The 21,432-nt window shown below is 48.9% G+C and overlaps 1 protein-coding gene across 3 annotated transcripts; it reads left to right on the top strand.

Annotated features, from left to right (window-relative positions):
• Window positions 1-655: 655 nt before the first annotated feature.
• On the top strand, window positions 656-20,957 carry IFNLR1 (interferon lambda receptor 1). 3 transcript variants are annotated; one of them, XR_010730495.1, is made up of 8 exons: window positions 656-782; window positions 4,383-4,506; window positions 11,399-11,586; window positions 13,606-13,748; window positions 15,613-15,772; window positions 16,047-16,183; window positions 17,357-18,431; window positions 19,790-20,957. XR_010730495.1 is itself a non-coding variant. In XM_066270114.1 (7 exons), exons 1-7 carry the CDS (start codon window positions 725-727, stop codon window positions 18,119-18,121), a joined length of 1,575 nt encoding a protein of 524 aa, XP_066126211.1. In that variant the 5' UTR covers window positions 656-724; the 3' UTR covers window positions 18,122-20,957. The 3 variants fall into 3 exon arrangements, 2 of the variants coding, with proteins under 2 accessions (XP_066126211.1, XP_066126212.1); XM_066270114.1 differs by having other exon boundaries at window positions 17,357-20,957; XM_066270115.1 differs by lacking the exon at window positions 656-782 and adding an exon at window positions 10,845-11,020 and having other exon boundaries at window positions 4,395-4,506; window positions 17,357-20,957.
• Window positions 20,958-21,432: the final 475 nt, after the last annotated feature.

Raw genomic sequence — 21,432 nt, forward strand, 5'->3', positions numbered from 1 at the left:
TGTACTTGCTTTTCTGCCCCTGAGTGAATGCATTGCACACATCCCTGAGTCACACAACTCAGCACACGCCTGGGCAACCACCTTTTTAATGACTGTAGACCATTCTGCGGTGAAACAGGTTCCATTACTCGGAAACGATTGCTATTCAGGTAAGGAATAACAAACCGCAGGCATTTGGCGTCCCGAGGACCAGCTTTCCCCGGAACAAGCCTATTAATTAAGCTCTGGAGGTTGCCACCCCTGCGTGAAGAATACGGAGAATAGCAGGACCAACCCACTGGATTCTCTGGGGTCGGGGGAGAGATTAAATAGGATAATGTGTGAAAGTGCTTGGTTTAGGATCCGGCACGTAGAACACGCTCGGTGGCGCCTGAGGCTTCGCTGTTAAACTGGCCCTGAACCCTACTTGGTCCAGTTAAAGTCCTAATTGTGGTTCTTATTAACAAACAGTTCTCCTCCCCCTGTCCTCCCCCCATACACGGATTTACCGTCCTCCCATCCCCACCGCGGGACTAGGGAGCTATCAGCAGGGATCGCGCCGGGAGCCCGGGGCGCTGGTCTCAGTCTCGCAGGCGGCGCCCCGGGGGGAGCCCCCGCAGAGTCCCGGCCCGCGAGGGGCGGGCCCGCAGCTCGGCCTCCGGTTGGCTGCCGGCCGCGTCACCTGGCCTCCGGTGTGCCAGGAGGCGGGACCGGGCCCGGCCCGGCCCGCCGGCGAAGGGCTGCCATGGCCCGGCCCGGGCGCTGGGCCCTCCTGCTCCTGTGCCTGCTGCGCTCCGCTGGAGGTAAGGGTACGGGGAGGGTGGGGGGCCGCCCCGCCTGGGATCCGGAGGACGGAGGGTCGTGGGTCCCACCTTCCGGCAGCCACCCGGGAGGAGCGCTACTCCACCTGCCCACTCACCACCAGTTTTCTCCCAAGTTGTAACCGACCGAAGTGTTTGAGATTTCTTTCTCGGAGAAAACTGATCCAACTTCCTAATGCCAATTCAGCTTCCGGGGAAGAGGAAAACAGAGACAGTTTAGACAATAGCTGCGTTTATTTATGAAGTGTATATGTACGTTAAGGTCTCCTAAAAGCACTGTCGTCTGAATGAAATCACCCTTGACCCTCATTAGTAGGGGAAGTCGGACAGATGTGCCCTGCTGGCCCTGCACTTCCTTTCCCTGCCTCCAGCTGGGGGTGGCAGGTGCTCCACCTGGGCCTGAGGGAGAGGCACCCTGGCTTGGCCTGTGAGCTGTTACTCTGGCAAGCCACCTTTTTGCTGAGCCCCCACTGGTGGGTAAATAAAGTGGGAAGGTACCAAATACCTTGGGGTAGGACCAAACCACCAAGTCTCAACCAGTCCAGGGAGATGGTCCTGAAATTGTCCCCAGGATATCTTCCTAGTCTTAGAGTCACATTTAAGAGCTAGAAGAGCCCTTGGACATAATCTAATAATTACATGAAAAGCCAACTTTTATTGAGCAACTTCTTTGTGCTGGGCACCACATTATCCTATTTCAGCTTTTACAACCCAGCCATCCTATTCTGTTGATATTATTTTCTCCCTTTTCAAGTGTAGACACTGAGGCTCAGAGCAATTAAGGAAATTGCCCAAGAAGGAAGGCAGAGGCGAGAAGTGGAACAGAGAAGACAGGCTGAATGAAGCAAGCATGGCCAGCTTTGACTGTGGGGTGGGTAGCCGGCACAGGGCTGTCTACCCACCTACGTCAGCTCAGGGATGCCCTGGCCCCTGGTGCCTCCCAGCAGTGAGTGTTTTTGCAGTGATGAGGGAGGGGAGGATGGAGTCCTCTGTTCCCCAGTTTTACTGTCATGTCAGACTCGGTGCCTTTCATGTCTAGACCTAACTGTACTTGCCCCGAGGGATTTTTAATTTACGCAGCACAAACTGTGGTGTGATGATTAGGATGAAGTTCAGCTAGATCTGGCTCCAATTCTGGTTCCCACAGGAACTAGCTGTGTAGCCTCAGGCAAGTTATTCACCATCTGTCTCCCCGCTTCGTGCCCCCACCAGGGAAGGGGAATGACACCTACCGCATCCAGTGGTTTGTCTGAGATTGCTTGAGGTTTTGTGTGTAAAATGCCGTACCCATGCCTGGCATCTGTTGAAGGCTCAGTGGAAGGTAGCTACTCCAGTTGCTATTTCTCCACTGCGCCCAAGCTCAGACTTTGGTCTCCTGCCAGTCATCTGCTAGAAAATCCAGAAGCTGGGAGCAGTGACAGCACCAGCATCCCAGGGTGATCCATTTCCATCTTGAAGACACAGGATAGGATGGAAACAGGCACCCATATTTGGGTCTAAAAGGCCAAGGGTGGGGAGTCCAGCTGAGAGCTATCAGTAGAATTGACCCCGTTCTCCCTGATGCCGTTTTATAACCTGTATAGATTTCTGTCATGGCCCCCGTGGCATTTCAGGGCACTGAATTCTCCATGGGACCATGAGCTCCTAAAGAGCAGGAATGGAGTTGTATTCTTTGAAACCTCTGGCACACAGTGGTCAATAGATGTTGACCAATAATGGTCCATGGATGTTGGAAGAATAAAGTTGAACAGGCCCCATGAGAACCTAGAGGAGGCTGTGTAGTCAAGAGCTCAAACTTTGGAATTGGCTAGGCCTTGATTTGAATTCTACAACTTATTAGCTAAAGGCCTCAGTTTCCCCATCTATAATGTGATGATCATAATTAGTACCTACCTCTGAGGGGTGTGGGGAGGATTGGAAGAGGAAATGCAGGCAACTTACTTAACATGGCACCTGGCACATAGTTAGGACACAAAATATGTTAGCTGTTTTCATCGTCAGCACCAGCACTTCCTCAGGGAAGACTCCCTGGAGGAAGTGATGTCTGAATGCAGTCTTTAAAAGATTAGATGCTAAACACCAGGCAGTCAAAGATACTTGGGTTCAAAGGCACCCAAAATAATACAATGGTTTAAAAAAAGAAGAATACAGTGGTTTGAGAAGGTCAAGAAGGAAGATTGCCACAGCCTGGCAAACCTGTGGGGAAGAGGTTGACAAGATGGCCTGACCAAGCCAAGCAGGGCAGGGCCTCATGTAGCTCGATAAGGACTGTGGACTTTACTCTAAAGGCAAGGGAAGGACATGAACCTGGGCACTTGTGTAATCAGATGCAGGCTCAGAAGAGGCTTAGCAGTAAGAAGGAAGGGAAGCCAAGGAGGGGAAGTAGTGGCCACTTAAAGTGGTCAAGGAAAGTGTCACTGAGCGTGCTTTAGGAATATCAAAAGGCCAGTATGGCTGGAGAGGAGGGAGCAGGTGGGGGGAGTAATAGATCAGTTTAGATCAGGGGTCTCAAACTCAACTCAGCATGTGGGCCGCAGAGCAAGATCACAGCCCTTCGGCGGGCCGCACTAGGTCTACAAAAGGCAACTGTTACGCAACACTTTTCTCACTGCAGTTGAAAACAAAAAAAAATCAGTACAACAAGCACAATCGTACATGCAGTTTACTCAGTGTCACAAAACGACCAGAAACTGTAGTTCGCATCACAACTGCTGTTAACTAAGCTAATATCTAGCTAGGATGCTAGAGAAATGAAAAATACAAGTAGGCCCCTAAGCTTACTTAATTTTATCCAAAATATTTTGAACTTCGTGGATTAGTCTGTGGGCCGCACAAAATTGTTCGGCGGGCCGCATGCGGCCTGTGGGCTGCGAGTTTGAGACCCCTGGTTTAGATAGTCTTTCGGTTGAATGTAAAGACTTTGGTTTTACCTTGAGTGAAATGGAAGCCATTAGAAGGTTTAAAGCAAAGGAGTGACATGATCTGACTTTCGTTTTAACTTTTGCTGTTGTGTGGAGAACAGTCTGAGGAGACAAAGTGGGAAGCAGGGAGAACAGGTAGGAGGCCTTCAGAATAACTCAAACTATCACAATATTTGTCCATTCACTCAACAGATAGTGATTGTGCATCTACAATGTACCAGGAAGCATTGCAGGCAGGCTCTGGGGACATGGCTGAGAAGCCGACAGAGCACCTGCTTGCTCATTGAGACCCTCAGGGCTGTCCCTTTCTGTGGTCCAGGGGCCCAGGAGTCTGTGAGGTGGTTCCTGTTCTGCGGTCCACTGTACCCGCAGGTGTCAGAGTGGGCGGGAGCTTCCTCTCCAGGCACAGGTGGGCTGCTGATGCTGAGGGCGGGCGTGGGGCTGCCATCCAGCCAGTCCTAACATGGCTGTCCCAAGGATGCTGACTCCCCGGTTCCCACCCTCCACCAGGTGCCCTCTACTTCAGCCACCCCAGATACTCCTGGTTTCTCAAACTAAGTGCGCACATGACTGCTTGCCATGCCACTTTTCAGCTCCGAATGGCCGATGTCAAGAGCAGCCAGGAGCTCCAGGCTTCATGACCATTCTCTCCCCCCCCCAGGGAAACCCCGTCTGGCCCCTCCCCAGAACGTGACGCTGTTCTCCCGGAACTTCAGCGTGTACCTGACGTGGCTCCCAGGGCCTGGCAACCCCCACAACGTGACCTATGTTGTGGCCTATCGTAGGTAAAAGGGAGCGTCTAGAGGGGGGAGGGGCAGGGATAAGAGGGGCTTCTCTGGGGAAGCTGCTTTCAGTGGGGGCAGCACTTGCTGGTTCTCTGGGTCCCCTGGGAGGTGGCATGTGGCAGGTATTAGGAGAGGGCATTGGGTAAAAGGTCTGAGGCGGGAATGACATTGGATGGAGAACAGTGCACAGGTGGTTGAACTGCCGTGGGTGAGGGTAGATCATCGAGGAAAGTCCGGGCAGAGTTTGGGTGGAGCTATGAGGGCCCAGTGATGGAAGTCAGGGCTTGGAGTTGTTCCAGCAGATAAGGGAGGGCAGATGGGTCTCCTGCAGGGCCTGTGTTAGGCATCACCCGCACAGAGCCTTGGGGTCCTTCCCAACATGGCAGGCCAGGCAGCCCCTACTCATCCAGAAGCATCTGCGAATGCAAACAGATTCACCATCTTTGCACATAGATGGGAATTATTTGAGCTCTTTAGCGAGTAAGATGATTAAAAGCAGATACTCAGGAGAACTGATCTAGAATTGGTGAGGAAGAGGAGGCAGGAAGGGGTGGCAGCTGCCATGCCCTCAGGACCCACCGTGTGCCAGGCTGCGTGCTAAGCCTTGCAAGAATATTTCACTTCCTCCCAGTATCACCAGACAGGCGCTGCTGTTTCCCCCGTTTTAGAGGTGAGGAAACTGAGCTCAGAGAGGTGCCATGATTTGCCTGAGGAAGCTAGTGATGGAACCAGAAGAAAATCCCAAGTCTGTCTGACCCCAAAGCTGTGCTCTTCGGTTCCATCATTGTCCCTCTACCCACAGCATCAGGCTGTGAGTGATGGGGGCCTGGCTTGGAGGACAGACTGCAAGAGAGCTTTCAAAAGAAAGAACTTAATAGAACTGTATCAGGAAGCTGTGTGTTTGCTGTTAGGTCAGCACTGAGGCGATACCTTAAACGAATTTCGTCTCACACAGACAGCCCTTTGAGGGAGGTTGCAGTAGCTCCACCCTGCAGTTAAGGAAACGGAGGCCCCGAGAGTGTATTTGCTTAGAGTCACACAGCTGGGAATAGTGGGGCTGGGATAAAGTAATCAAAGAACTAAAAGGCCATCCTCTGGACCTTTCAATATTTTCTTTCTCCTTTATACTTTTAAACACCTGTGAGAACTGCAAAGTGGTAATATTCTAATTGTATTATTTTTTCACTTACTAGTTGGAGTTATTTTATAAAGAGATGCATCCTCTGTGTAGTATTTGATCTTCAGAGGTACTTTTCCAATACACAAAATGGGTTAAATGCTTGATTTTTTCCCCCTTTTTGTTTACCAGTTTTCAAGATAATGAATTGGTTCCCTATCCTCTTCCAATGGTGATTGAGTCTTCTTTGGTTAAAATTATCATTATGAACTCACGTATTTAAACACATCTAATGGTTTCAATCTGTTCAAACGTACTCTCCTCTACTCTTTGAAGCTTGAATTGTCCCATCCTTAGACAGAGAAAGTTTCTTCAGTTTGGTTCCTGTATTCTTTTCATTTGATCTTAGTAGCTTTGATATCTTTATTGCTGTCTGTTATGACAAGATGTTTCAGGCTCATCTGCACAATTCCTAACCTAAAACCTGAAATCAGACACTTCTCCATTTAGTAGGAAATAGTTGTTGTTGTTGTTTTCTGTTCGTGTGTGTGTGTATGTGTGTGTGTGTGTGTGTGTGTGTGTGTGTATGTGTGTTTGTTCTATATTTTTCTGAAGTTATAAGCGGGAGGCAATCAGACTCCCGCATGCACCCGACCAGGACCCATCTGGGGTGACCGACCAGGATCCTCCCAGCATGCCCACCAGGGGGCGATGCTCTGCCCATCTGGGGCAGTGCTCCATTGTGTCCAGAGCCATTCTAACACCTGAGGCAGAGGCTATGGAGCTGGCTTCAGCGCCTGGGCCAACTTTGCTCCAATGGAGCCTTGGCTGTGGGAGGGGAAGAGAGAGAGAGAGAGGAAGGAGAGGGGGAAGGGTGGAGAAGCAGATGGGCACTTCTCCTGTGTGCCCTGACTAGAAATTGAACCTGGGCTTCTACACACCGGGCCGACCCTCTACCTCTGAGCCAATCGGCCAGGGCCAGGTAGGAAATAGTTTTAAAGTTCACAATCTGTGTGCTCATTGTACACTGATCACTACTTAGCTATTGCTTTTAGGTCTTGTCCTGGCTTCTATTGAGATGGCCAATAAACCTACAAGTCGCAACCAAGATCTCTTTATTAAAAGGTTTTCAGCCACACTTGCTATTCTCTGCTTGCACATTGTTTTGCAATATGCATAGGCTGAGAATTTTTCAAATCTTCCATTTTTGCTTGACAGTTCTTTTTTTTTTTTTTTTTTTTCTGAAGCTGGAAACGGGGAGAGACTGTCAGACAGACTCCCGCATGCGCCCAACCGGGATCCACCCGGCACACCCACCAGGGGCGACGCTCTGCCCACCAGGGGGCGATGCTCTGCCCCTCCGGGGCGTCGCTCTGCCGCGACCAGAGCCACTCTAGCGCCTGGGGCAGAGGCCAAGGAGCCATCCCCAGCGCCCGGGCCATCTTTGCTCCAATGGAGCCTTTGGCTGCGGGAGGGGAAGAGAGAGAGGAAGGAGGAGGGGGTGGGGGGTGGAGAAGCAAATGGGCGCTTCTCCTATGTGCCCTGGCCGGGAATCGAACCCGGGTCCCCCGCACGCCAGGCCGACGCTCTACCGCTGAGCCAACCGGCCAGGGCCTTTGACAGTTCCTTTTATTCATCACTTTCCTCTCTCATTTTACTATCAGCAGTAAGGAGTAACATATTGGTTAGAAATCTCCGCAGCTAAATACCCGAGTCTATTCCTTTTAACTTCTACTTTCCACAAAACAGTAGAACAAGATTCAGCCACGTTCTTTGCCACTGTGTAACAAGGGTCTCCTTTCCTTCAGTTTCCAATAAGACTTTCCTCCTTTCCACCTGAGATCTCACCAGAATCACCTCGAACACCCTCATTCCTACCAACAGTCTGTTCAAGGCAGTCGCGGCTTTTTCCAACGTGCACATCGAAGCTCTTCCAGCCTCTACCCATTGCCCAGCTGCTAAACTGCTTCCACATTTTTAGATATTTCTTGCATTAGTGCTCCACCCACACTTATGACCCAAATTTAATCTTAATTACATCTTGAAAGGCTCAGTCTCCAAATACACTAGTCCGGCCTTATCTATGGTTTGGCTTTCTGGTGGTTTCAGTTACCTGAGACTGACTGAATATGAATTAATATTAAAAATATAAAAATTAAAATAGTAAGTGGAAAATCACAGAAATAAACAATTTATAAGGTTTAGATTGCACGCCATTCTAAGTGGCGTGTTGAAATCTCTCACAGTCCTGCTCCATTCAGGGACATAAATCATCCCTTGGTCCAGCCTATCCATGCTGTAGACCAGGGGTCTCAAACTCAACTCAGCATGTGGGCCACAGAGCAAGATCACAGCCGTTTGGCGGGCCGCACTAGGTCTACAAAAGGCAACTGTTAACGCAACACTTTTCTCACTGCAGTTGAAAACAAAAAAAAATCAGTACAACATTGTTCGGCGGGCTGCATGCGGCCCACAGGCCGCGAGTTTGAGACCCCTGCTGTAGACACTACCCACTTGTTAATCAGCAGCTGGCATGATTATCAGTTTGGTTATCAGAGATAGAGAGACCACAGTCACATAACTTTTATTATAGTATATTGTTATTTTTGTCCTATTTTATTATTAGTTATTGTTAGTCTCTGACTGTGCCTAATTTATAAGTTAAACTTTATCAGAGATATGTATGTATAGAAAAAAACATATACATAGGTCTCGATATTGTACTGTTCACAGTTGCAGGCATCCACTGGAAGTCTTGGAATATACCCTCCTCAAATAAGGGAGGAACCACTGTACAATTACATTTGGGATTAGTGTTTCAACATATGAGTATAGAGGGAGCACAGTTTAGTACCTAATAAACTGGATTTCATGAAATTTAAAACTTTGCTTTTCCAAAAAGAAAAAATGCCCAAAGAAAATGAAAAAGCCAGCAACTGAAAAAAAAAAAATATTCACAATATATGCACCGAAAAGGACTCATATTCACAATAAAGAATTCCTGCACCTTAATAACAAGAAGACAGATCACCCAAAAATATTTGGAAAGTCATTTCACAAAAGAAGATATATGAATAGCAAATAAGCACATAAAAAGATGTTCAGTATCATTAATTATTAGGGAAATGTAAATTAAAGCTACAATGAGACGCTACTACTTACCCACTAGAATGATGAAAATAAAAGAACTGACGATGCTAAGTGCTGACATGCACATGGAGTCGCTAGAACTCTCATACATCGTTGGGAACGTACAAAGGTACAGTCCGTTCGGAAATCAGCTTGACAGTTTCATGTAGTTACACATTCAAGTTACCAAATCTCCCCAGTTTCTAATCCTGGATCTTTATCCAAGAGAAGTGAAACGTCCATATAAAGACTTGTACACAAATGTTCATAGTGGCTTAACTCACAATAGCCCTGTTATGGACTGAATTATTTCCCCTCACCCCTTAATATGTATGCATTATGTTTAAGCCCTAATCCCTCATGTGACTGTATTTGAAAATAGGACCTTTAAAGAGGTAATTAAGATTAAATTTTGTTGTGAGGGTGGAGCTCTGACCCAATAGGACTAGTGCCTTTATAAGAAGAGAAAAGGACACCAGGGATGCTCACACACAGAGGAGAGGCCGTGTAAGGACACAGAGAGAAAGAATGTGGCCATCTGCAAGCCAAAGAGAGAGGCCTCAGGAGAAAGCAAGCTTGCAGACACACCTTGATCGTGGACTTCCAGGTTCCAGAACCGTGAGAAATAAATGTCTGTTGTTTAAGCCACCTAGTCTGGTGTTGTCATCATGGCAGCCCGAGCTGACTCATTGGATCTCTCTTCTTCAGTGGTAAAGGCTTTTAGTGCCCTTAGAAATACATATTTGACTTACGGTCATGAAGATAGTCTTCTATGCTTTCTTCTAGAAGTTTTATAATTTTACCATTTACATTTCTGTTCTTTTTTTTATGTTTAAAACTTTGCTTCTTTTTACTCTCTGTTTCTTTTAAGTCATCTGTTGTGTTAACTTGCTCTTATATTCTGATTTATTAATTTTTGAGTTTTTTTTTTAAATCCCATTCTTTCTGAGCTTTTCTAATTCTGTTTTGTGTTGTTCTTTTGTGCGTTGTGTCATTTTAAATGCCTTTTAGACTACTTTGAAGGAGTAGGTTACAGTTTTGATCTGTTTGTGTATGTTTGTTTTGCATTATTTTCTCACTTCTTCAGCTGATTGCTTATAGCTTATTAATTTCTATCCTTTCTTATTTTCTGTTATAAGTATTTAAAGCTATGTTACCCTTTAAGCACTAGTTAGCCATATCTCATAAATTCTTATTTATATTATTTTTATAATCATTCCATTTTAGATATCCAGTAATTTCCATTATAATTCTTTCTTTGATCCATAAGTTATTTTGCAGCATTAAAAATTTTCCAACCTTTCTTAGTTCCCGTGCATTGGTGATTTTTAACTGGACTATTTGCAGCCAGAGGAAACAGTTTATGAGATAATTATTCTTTGAAATTTCTTGAGAGTTGCTTTATTTTTGTTGACACTTGTTAATATTTTTATATGCTATTAATGTTTGTGTGTGGCTTAACTAGTTTGTCCACTTTGTTCTATATATGTTTTTATGGGTTTCCTGTTTCTTCCTGTAGTTTGTCTATTTTTGCTCCAAAATATATCCTGAATTGAACCCTTTCTCACCAAGGCTACCACTGTCCTCTCTTGGATCACGGTGGCAGCCTCCTAGCTAGTTTATTGGTGATCTTTTAAAAACATAAATTAGGTCGGCACCCCCCCCCCCCCCCGCCCCATGGCCCATTCAGAACCTTCCAGTGGCTTCCTATCACACTTGGAATAAAATCCAGACTCCTTACCAAGATGGCGAAGCCCACCTGCTCCTTCCACCCCTCTCTGCCCTCATCCTCCGGCTGCCCACAGCCTCTCCCTCCCTTGTCCCCAGGTTTCAGCCACACTGATGTCATAGCTTTCATGTGGATGGTTCAAGATCCTTCCCCTCGCAGGGCTTTGCTCCTGCTCTTCCTGTCCCCACGCCTTTGCGTGCTCCCTTCTCATCGTGTGTCCTCCGCTTCAATACTATCTTCTTGGCCTTTCCTGAGCCGCCTTTGCGAAGGTCACTCCCTTAGTACCCTACTAGCACTGCAGTGACCAGCTCCCAGATTTATTTTGTTTTGATGTGATGATAATCTCTCATCCCCTCCCACCAGAGAGTAACTTCCCGAGGACCTTGTCTGGCAGGCATTGTTGATTCCCCAAGAATGATACCCAGCGCTCAGGTTCCTTCTGTGGACCTCATGTTCTCAGGAGGCTGGAGTCATGGGCCTGCATGTTCCCCTCTGACATCCACACAGCACCCAGCATGGTGCCGGGCACGCGGCAGCCGGTCAGTCCCTAAATGCTTCAATGAATAAACATGTGGAAAATGTTTGCTAGTACTAGCAATAGCAGCCATCACAGCGGCCCTTTGAGGGAGGCATGGCAGATGAGGAGATTGAGGCTCAGGGGTGGTTACCTGCATAGGATCCCAGAGCTAGTGAGGGGCAGACCCAGCATTCCCACCCACGTGTGTCTATCCAGAGCCTGAGCTCCTAACTGGACTGTTCTCATTGTGTCTCAACCAAAGTCTGGCTGCTTGGACAGATGGACGGATAGAGGACAGATGGGAAGATGAATGGAGGGATGAGTGATCACATGTTCTCAAAGTTCCTTTGCCCCCAGAGTTTGAGTCCATGGCCCAAGGTCTCTTGTTTCCTTCCCTTAGCTCTGGAACGACCCCCAAAAAGTGGCGGAAAGTGAGAAAGTGTGTGGGAACCAGGGAGCTGACGTGTTCTCTGATGTGCCTGGAGAAGCAGGACCTATACAACAAGTTCAAGGGACGTGTGCGCGCGGTTTTCACCAGCATCCAGTCCCCCTGGGTGGAGTCCGAATACCTGGACTACCTTTTTGAAGGTAGGTCTACGGGTAAGGGACTGAGTGAGAGGCTCTCTGCCCAAGAACTTGGCTCAGAGGCACTACTGTGCAACCACCTGTCTCCCACTTCCCCAACGCAGAGAGCAGCCCTGGGGGGCAGCCCCCAGGGGCCCCAGCCCATGCCCAAGCAGCCTGACTTCACGGAGGGAGGGAGGGGAGAGGCACCAGGGCCCGCAGTTCAGCTCGGACCTCCCGCTGTGCTACTCCTTAGCTTCTGTCGAGCACAGCCTTGGTCATGAGCTATACAGGCACTTTGTATACTTATTTCTATTTTTTTAATGTTCAACCTTTCCCTTGAGAAACAACTTTTTTTGAATGCTGGTTGCAAAAGTAATTTCTGTATGCTGTAGAAGTTTGGGGGAGGGGAAAACATTCCCCATGCTTAACCCATTCAGAAATCTCCAGTGTTATCATTGAGTCGGGAGAGTACTTTTTCCCCCCAATATATTTTATTTCTAATCCTCATAACAAACCTGTGAAGTTTGTTTGCAACAACCCATTTTTAAAAACAAAATAAAGCAAGACTCACAGAGGTGAGGTAAGTTGCCATGGGGTACACAGCTGGGAAGTGGCGGAGGTGGGCTGTGACTCGGGAGCTTGCTGATCTTGGGCAAGGCACTGGGCCAGACCAAGAGTGAGGTGGGGCAAGAGCGAGAGGACGCGTGCTCAGACAATAGCCTCCTGGAGCTAAGATCCATAGATCGTTTCCCAGGCTTCTCGAAATATTATATTTGAGGGCAAAATAGGGCTTGCAGGGAGGGGAGGGAGAGATTGAATGAAGAATGGAAGAGGAGGAAGAAGAGATGATTTATGGGAGGATGTGGTCTGGGTAGATGGATAAAAGGAGGAAAAAGACAGATGGGTAAGAAGGAAGAAAGCATGGAGAGGAAGACACGGTGGCTGAGTGGAAGGAAGGAGGCTAGGTGGGAGGACTCATGCGTACGAGGAAGGAAGCAGGTATGGATGGAGAGGCGGAGGCTAGGAAGGAAAGGCAGGTGGGTGGGTCAGCAGTTAGAGGGTATAGGAGTAAGGCAGGCTGCCTCAGAAGGGCTGGCAGGAAGGGGGAAGGAACAAACGAAGGAAGGGAAAACAAGAAGCAAAGACATATGGAAAGGAAAGAAGAATGGATGAATTAAAAGAAAAGTGGGCTGATGGGCTAGAAAGGATGGACAGGAAGGAAGGAGTGCTGGTTGGAAAGGAAGGAAGGATGGGAAGGCAAGGAGAAAGGCTGTCTGGCTAGAAGAATGATGGATGAACCACTGGCATGGTGGAATAAACAGGACCAAGGTATTGAAATGGAGGGAAAGATGCAGAGAGGAGGATACGTTTTTAAAAAAAAAAATTTTGCCTCCTCCTCCCTGAAGCTCTCCTTCTTCTCCCATGCCAAGACTGATTGACCCTGCCCTTTTCTGCCTTCTACTGTGGCCCTGGTCACTTTCTCTCCTGAGTGTTGGTAGTTTGCATATTAATTTCCCCTGATTTCTTTTGCTCCTGCAGGTCAGGATGCATGGAGGCCTCACCACGCCATTACCCTCAGCCCGCTGCCCAGAGCTTAATACATAGTCATTATCCCCTGGACTCTGACCTGTAGCACTGGGAGATAATAAATGTGTGTTGTTTTAAGCCACTAAGTTTGTGGTGATGTGTCTCAGCAGCCATAAATACCTAATGCACAAGGGCAGGACTCTGGCAGACCAGTGATATGTGAAGGGCACTTGGGTAGAAGGGACATGAATACAGACAGGTTAACTGGGAGCTTAGCCTTGTTATTTCACCTTTCTCAGCCTCAGTTTGCCCATCTTTAAAACGAGAATAGTGATATCGCCGTCCAGGGACACTGCAGGGCTTAAATAAGATGGCTGGGAGGCTCAAACACCAGTGCTGGTTTCCCCTGTCCAGGAGAGCCCCTGGGCTGGGGAGGAGCAGGCTTGCCTGCAGGCAGGGGGATGAGCACACTGTGGCTCCCTCTACTGACAAGTCCTGTTCTGTTTCTGCCAGTGGAGCCGGCCCCGCCCATCCTGGTAATCACTAGGACAGAGGAGATCCTGCAGGTCAATGCCACATACCAGCTTCCCTCCTGCATGCCCCCATCAAATCTGAAATATGAGGTGGATTTCTGGAAGGAGGGGACTTGGAACAAGGTAGGAAGCTCCTTTCCTGCCCCCTCTCTGGGCCCCCTGCCCCACCAAACCCCAGTGCTCCTCACCCTCCCAGCCTACAACCTGCATACCTCCCCCGGGAAGCCTTCTCCGCATCCCCCTCATCCTTGGCATGCCCTGACTCTGCAGAGTTCAAATGGCCTGTGGCCCACCCCTGCCCTTCTCCACCTAAGAAGCCAAATACAGGGCGTCCTTACAGGTGGTAACAGCACACCTGTCTACCTAATATATATATATATATATATATATATATATATATATATATATATGTATATGTATATGTGTATATATATATATTTTTTTTTTAATTATGAAACCTTTTTGTTTTAACAATAAAATCTGATTGAAATATGGTGAGCTACAAGAGGCCTGCTTACCAAGCCACCGGATTCATTATGGAAAAGTCAGAAAATGCACAGAAGCTCTAAGGGGAAAATAAAAGTACCAGAGGTAACCACAGATAGCTCTGCAGTGTCTGTCCAGTTTCAGACTTGTTTTCTGAGGGGGTGTGTGAGTATGTCTGTAGGGATGGCTTTATGGAGGGTTGGCAAACTTCTTCTGTAAACGGCCAGATAGTAAATAACTATGGCTTTGCAGACCATATGGTTGGTCACTGCTACTTAACTCGGCATATGTAATGCAAGAAACCCCACAGACAGTATGTAAATGAACAGGCACAGCTGTTTTCCAGTAAAACTGTTTACCAAAAAGCTGGCAGTGGCCCTGGCTGGTAGCTCAGTGGATAGAGCATTGGCCCAGCATATGGACATCCCTGGTTCAGTTCCCAGTCAGAGCAGACAAGAGAAGTGACCATTTGCTTCTCTGCCCCTCCCTCTCCCTCTTGTTCTCCTGCAGCCGGTGACTCAATTGGTTCAACCTCAGGTGCTAAAAATAGCTTGCTACTTGAGTATTGGCCCTTGTTGGGGTTGTCAGGTGGAACCCAGTCAGGGCGCATGTGGGAATCTGCCTCATTGTCTCTCCTCCTCTCACCTAAAAAAACCCAAAACAGCTGGCAGACAGATATGTCTACAGTCTGGATAGTCAGCTGGCCCATCCTTATTCATTTCTTCTTTCACTGAACCAGCGCTCACACTCCTTACCTCCTGCATCCTCTGGAAACTAGGGTGTACATCTTCATGTGATGTGGTCCATGCCTCAAGAACATTACAAATACTCTAAACCAACACCATCCGGTAGAAATATAATGCAAGGCATGGATGTAATTTTAAGTGTTTCTCATTAAAGGAAGTAAAAAGAAACAGGTGAATTTAATTTCCATAATATACTTTATTTCATCCAATAGAATGTTAACATTTCAACATGTAATTAATATTATCGAGGTAGTTTAATTCTTTTTTCACTTAGTCTTTGAAGGCGGCTCTGTATTTTGCACTCAGAGCCCATCCCAGTTTGGACCAGCCATACTTCCAAGAGCTCGGGAGCCACATGGGGCCGGTGGCTACTATATCGGGCAGGCAGCCCTAGAGCTTTCTGTGTCTGCGATGGCTGAAGGATGCCCCCTTCCCAAATCAGTTGGGAGGCCCTTGGGTTAGGAAGCCTGAGGAATATGCCCCTCAAAGTGAAGACCAGCCAGTCCGAGGCAGGGGCTCAGGGAGTGACCCTGAATGGCAAGGGTGCTTTTGAACCCAGACCATCTCTACCTCCAAATGCAGCAGAAAAGAAACCAGATGGTGCTGGCAAATGCTTCCTTAACACTTGAACTTGAGTCCAAGCAAAGAAAATGCAGGACCACAACGTATCCTGCCCACCCACCCCACCCCATGCTGGCTGTACGGAGCTGGTTCCCACAGCGGGTCCACTCACCTCTGCTTCTTTCTCCAAACAGACCCGATTTCCAGTCACTCCCCACGGCCAGCCGGTCCAGGTCCCCCTCCAGCTAGATACCAGTGGACACCACTGCGTCAGCGCCAAAACCATCTATACCCTTGGTGACCCTAAATACAGCGAGTTCTCCAAGCCCAGCTGCTTCTCCCTGGAGACCCCAGGTGGGTGCAAAGTGGTACGGAATCAAGGATCTCCCCCTGAGCGTCAGGATCTTCATACTAGGGTGGTTAAGAGCACCTCGACTAAAATCCTTGCTCTATCACACTGCCTGTGTGTCTTGCTTGGCCACTCTGAGTCTTGGTTGCTACACTCTGTAGGGTGGGTTTATTCTTATGAGGGTAATCGGATGACGCACGTATGTGCAGCTCTCAGCACGTATGCAGTTGGTAGATGGGAGCCATTGTTGTGTCTGTTATTGTTATTATTTTTCCTTAGGAGTCAACTGGGCACTCTTGGCGCTGCTGCTACCGCTTCTGCTGCCACTGCTGGTGGTTATTGCCACGGGATATGTGATCTGGAAGAGCTTCCTAGGGAACCCCTGGTTTCAGCGGGCGAAGATGCCCCAGGCGCTGGTACGGCACCCCTGGGATATATCCCAGAGGGGGGAGGGTTGTTGAAGAACTGGGAAGTGGGACTAGACTTACAGACAGAATATCAAGATGACCCAAATTGCAAAACCTCTCCTTTCTTTGTGCCTAAATTTCCACTATTTGTAATTCATTCCTTTGGCACTAAAGTCAAATACCTGGGAAGGAGAAGTGCCTTAAGTCCCTGTTAGTTTAATAACTTCTTCTCCACGAAGGATTCGTCGGGTGCCGAGAGCAGAGTCCCCAGCCTTGGGACTCAGGAGAGATGCCCAGAAGGGGAGGGGACGGAATGGTGCCAAAAGGGGAAGTTTTAGAAGGGTCCCAACACTTAGTTCACAATCTAACCCAGGCTGAGTCTCGCCCGCCCGGGCCGAACCTGGAACTTCCTCCCTTGTCTGCTGGTTCACTCCCTCAGACGTGGAGGCCGGCTGGGCCAGGGGGAGCCTGGAGAGGTCAGGCGGTTGGGCTTGTTCCGATGAGAGCCTGGGCAGTGGGGCTGGGCCATCGCTGAGGCTTCGTGGGCACTCAAGCTGGGTGGGGGCTTTGAGGATGGATTCTGAATGTCCCTGCCATGTGAAAGCGAGTATTTTTTTTCTTTTTTCTTTTTCTTTTTTATGTATCTTAGAGGAAGGGGGAGAAAGGGAGATAGAAACAGCAATCTGTTTCTATGTGTGCCCCAACCAAGGATCGAACAGGCCACCTCTGCATTTCAGGACGATGCTCTAATTAACCGAGTATCCAGCCAGGGCTGGAGGGAGTATTTTTAAAGTTCCTTCCAGCAGCCAGCACCTGAACCCTGGGGGCTGTCTCTGGCCTCTGGTGTCCACTCTGCTGGTGCTCTGCCTTCACCGCCCACCCCTCACCTGACGGCACGCTGAGACACGGGCACTGTGCTGGCTCCCTGAGGTCCCGCAGGGTTAAGCTCCGGCTGCCCTAGAAGTAACTTCCCTGATAACACCCATCTTAGTGGCAGCTCCCCACTCCTGTCTCATATGCTGAGCTCTCTCCCGGTGGCCTTTCCTAAGATCACTTCCCAAAGACGCTATTTACAGTTGCAGCCCTGTCTCGGGGTCTGTTTCCAAGGGGAATGCCAATTAGAACAGTTATGTTTTCAGGAAAGCCTGAACTTTCTGTTCTTGTCTCCCCTCTCCAAATCAGGACTTTTCTGGACATAGACACCACGTGGCAAGCTTTCAGCCCAGTGGCCCAGAGTCCCTGGATGACTTGACCCTCTGTCCCCAAAAGGAACTGACCATAAGGGTCAGACTGACCCCTAGAGTCATGGCGCCAGCCACCATCCAAGCAGGATCAGAAAAGGACAGTGCTGAGGAGGAGGATGACGAGGAGGACACAGATGACAACGTCAGCTTCCAGCCCTACATCGAACCTCCGCATTTCCTGGGGCAGGAGCACCAGAGCCCAGGACAGTCTGAGCCAGGGGTCCAGGTTGAAGGCTGTGCTGCTTGGGATTCTTCAGACAGAAGCTGGGCCAGCACTGACGGCTCCTCCCTCTTGGACGAGGCTGGGTCCTTTGGCTATATGGCCAAGAGGGGGCCAGGCCAAGGGCAGAGTGGGGACAGGTGTCAGGAGCCTCTCCCACTCCCCAGATTCCCCAAGGACTTGGGTTCTCTGGAAGAGCTCCAGGGAGACGACCTCTCCTTCTCGGCCAGCTGGGGCTCCTTGTCACCAAGGCAGAATCTGGTCTCCAGGGAGCCTCTAGTTTCTCTTCAGACTCTGACCTTCTGCTGGGACAGTAGTCCTAAGGAGGAAGACGACGATGAGGAGGAGGAGGAGGAGGAGGAGGAGGAAGAAGGTGGGTGGGAATCAGAAGGTGAGGACAGTGGTGCTGGCATCTGGGGGACTGACAGCCTCCAGAAGACCGAAGCCAGGAGCAGGACCCTGGGGCATTACATGGCCAGGTGAGCTGTCCCCCAGCTTCCTGCCAAATCTGGTGCTCCTGAGCTTTCCAAGGACCCAGGATGCCACTGAGCCTTGAAAACCTGGGAGCATCAACAACGGGGTGGTGGAGTGTTCCTGCTGCGCTTCCGGAACCCCAGCTAGAGGCCGTTTGCTCGTCGGGTTGAGCAATAAGAGGGCACCCCATCCTGTGATCCACCAGCTACGGGCTGAGCTCCAGGGGGACCAGAGAAAAGGATTGAGTAAGGTGGATTGCCCCGCTGTCCCTGGAGTAACAGGTCAGGTAGAAAAGTCATCCCTGGACAACATGACACAGGTAAGTCAGGTCACAGTGGACATCAAGGGCTGACACCACCAGGGGCCATCTGGGTTGTGGGGAGGGCATCTGGAGGTCCTGCATTGCTCCAGCACCCTCCTCCCCACGTCTTGGCCTTCTGATTCATGACTCCCCTGGGGCCGGCCCCAGTGAGGAAAAAGCTATTTGGCAGAGGGTGTTAGAGGGGAAGGGAAAGGGCAGCCTTTGTTCATGTGGAAATGCACAGGTTTACTTCCTGGTTGTGTGACCTTGGGTAAGCCACCTTCCTTCTCTGTACCTGGATTTTCTCATCTGCAACTCCCACCTGGGGTGTGAGGAGGGTCCTGAGAGAGGCATGGGACACGGCCCCAGCACATCACTGGCAGCTCTTCGCGGCAGCTGGTGGGACTCTCCATTGACCCAGGCTCTCGGGAGACCGCTGGGCATCTCCCACTTGTGACCCTTCAAGTCAGAGCACCTGGAAGTGTTCACCTCCTAGCTGGTCTCACCTCTCATCTCCCTCCTGCCTTCCACCCTTGCCGTCTCTATCTCCTGGTCAGGAAACAGTACACAGAAGCCAGAAGCCAGTCAAAGGGGACCTTGGTCCCTCTCCATTTTTCCAGTAAAAAACCAAATGGTCCATCTTCCAGGGGGGGTCTGATTGGTTGGGGGTAAGGTAGCAACCTGGCCCGGAATTGGACCCCTGGGCTATGATTCCCGTTGCAGACAACACTTGGACTCTTTGGTTGATTATTGTGATTATAAAGAAGTCCCATTTTTCCTTCTAGTTATGAGAAACCAGTATCTTCCGGAAACAGGTTGTTCCCTGGTGGTAGTGATGGGTGTTCACGAATATATCATCAGTATATGGATGAGCATAGCAGAGTTTTCACCCATAGGGACCAACATTTTGTCAGGAGAAGCTGAAATGTTGACTTACTGAGTATGACCCTAAGGGTGAGATCCTTGGTCTCTGGCCAGCTGGTCCGAGCTCTGTTCCCTTAGCCATATCAGCAAAGTGCTGAGGTCACAGCAAGAATTTCCAAGGCACACAGAGCTGGCAGGAGGCCTTCACTGCTGGGGCTGGGGCTCACATACATATGCACATGCATGCACACATGTGCATTTCTGCAGGCATGAAGGCTTGTCCACACGTGAGCGTGGAGGAGGAGGAGCAGACTGAAGCCTCATTGCGAGGCACAGCTGTGGCTTGGGGCCGGTTTAGGACAATGCCTAGACTAAGGCTGAAGTTTTTTCTGGAACAAGCTGAGTTGCTTTATGAAGATAATTTCAAAAAACTAAAAAGCTATTATGCTGGTGAAGAAATCACTTAATCACAATTATTAAATCTCAGTTTTTGGGTTTTGTTTTTTTTTTAGCGCGCATGTGAGAGAGAGAGAGACAGGAAGAGAGAGAGATGAGAAGCATCAATTCTTCATTGCAGCTCCTTAGTTGTTCATTAAATTGCTTTCTCATTTGTGCCTTGACGGGGGGTGGGGAGACTCCAGCCGAGCCAAGGATCTCTCGCTCTAGCCAGCAACCTTTGGGCTCAAGCCAGCAGCATGGGGTCATGTCGATGATCCCACACTCAAGCTGGTGAGCCCATGCTCAAGCCGGCAACCTCGGGGTTTTAAACCTTGGTCCTTAGAGTCCCAGGCCGATGCTCTATCCACTGCACCACTGCCTGGTCAGGCTAAACCTCAACTTTTTTAAGCTTTATTTTTCAAAGTTATTTCAGAATCCCAGCTCCTTTATAGTCATTAAATTGTTTTAAAACAAAACAAAACTGTGGGAAGCCTTTGGAGAAAGCACGCACTTAACTGTTTACAAAGCCCTTTCCCATTCCCAGCTCCAAGGCCACGCTTGAGGGACATTGGGTGAAGAATGCCTATGTCTTAGGTTAAAGCAACATTATAATTCTCAGAGTACAGTGGACTCTTGAAGGGGTTAAAGGAGCTGATCCTTCACCCCCACCCCGCACAGTTGAAAATTCACGAATAACTTTTGAATCCCCCCAAAATTTCAGTTCTACCTCAAAATTCACAGGGAATTGGTTCCAGAACCTCCCCTTTCCCCCAGCAGATACCAGAATCCACACATGCGCAAGTCCCTTCTATAGAATGGTGTGGAACAATGCATACTGCCGGCCCTCCGCAGCCCTGAATTCCCAACCACAAATAAAAAATACTATTTTCTATCCACGTTTATAGTAGAATCTGGATGCAAAATCCAGGGATACGGACGGCCAATTGTATACAGCAGTGGGCAAAAGTGAAAAATAAGTAACACAACAATTCATAAATAATAATACAAGAATAAACTTTTGCATACTCACCACTGTATTTATCGGGAAAATTTGCATATAAGTGGACCCATGCAATTCAGACCCATGTTCAAGGGTCAACTGTACTGAGCTTATACATTATTCTTAGCTTTTTGTATTTATTTTTAATTTTCTATGTTTATATCGTATTTAAATAATTTCTTAATGCTTGTTATCCATGCTGAACTGTTTTAAATAAAGAGCTCTATTTTTAGAGAAAAAGACAGAACTGAATGCAAAAGTGTGTGCTCTTATTTGATTCATCCAGCTGCTTAGACCACAACAAGGGCCTTGACCAAACAGGTCACTGTACCAGGCATCTGGTGCCCTGTGCCCTGGAGGGGCATTGGGGGCTAAGTGTTGGACCCTCCAGATTTGTCCTGCCAGGGGCAGAAGCTGGGGAATTTATCCACCAACTCCCAGCAGTCCTGTGTAGAGGGCTGCTCCCTCCCAAAGAGGAACAGGTACTTGCTGTTGTAATCCATCAAGGTGAGTGCACAGGAAAGGTGAATGCCGTGGGGATGGGGGTAAGATACCCACACCACCTGCGGCAGGACGGCTGGAGCTGTGCCCCCCACTCTGGTCCATGGAAGGATACAGAACCCCCTCAGTGGCTGGCCGTGCAAACCCAAACTCATTCTGGTAGATCGCTAATGAAGGTCTCCATTAGCTTCCAGAGATCCCATCATGCCACCTGGT

Source organism: Saccopteryx bilineata, chromosome 3 (genome assembly GCF_036850765.1).
Source record: "Saccopteryx bilineata isolate mSacBil1 chromosome 3, mSacBil1_pri_phased_curated, whole genome shotgun sequence".
Taxonomy (NCBI): Eukaryota; Metazoa; Chordata; class Mammalia; order Chiroptera; family Emballonuridae; genus Saccopteryx; species Saccopteryx bilineata.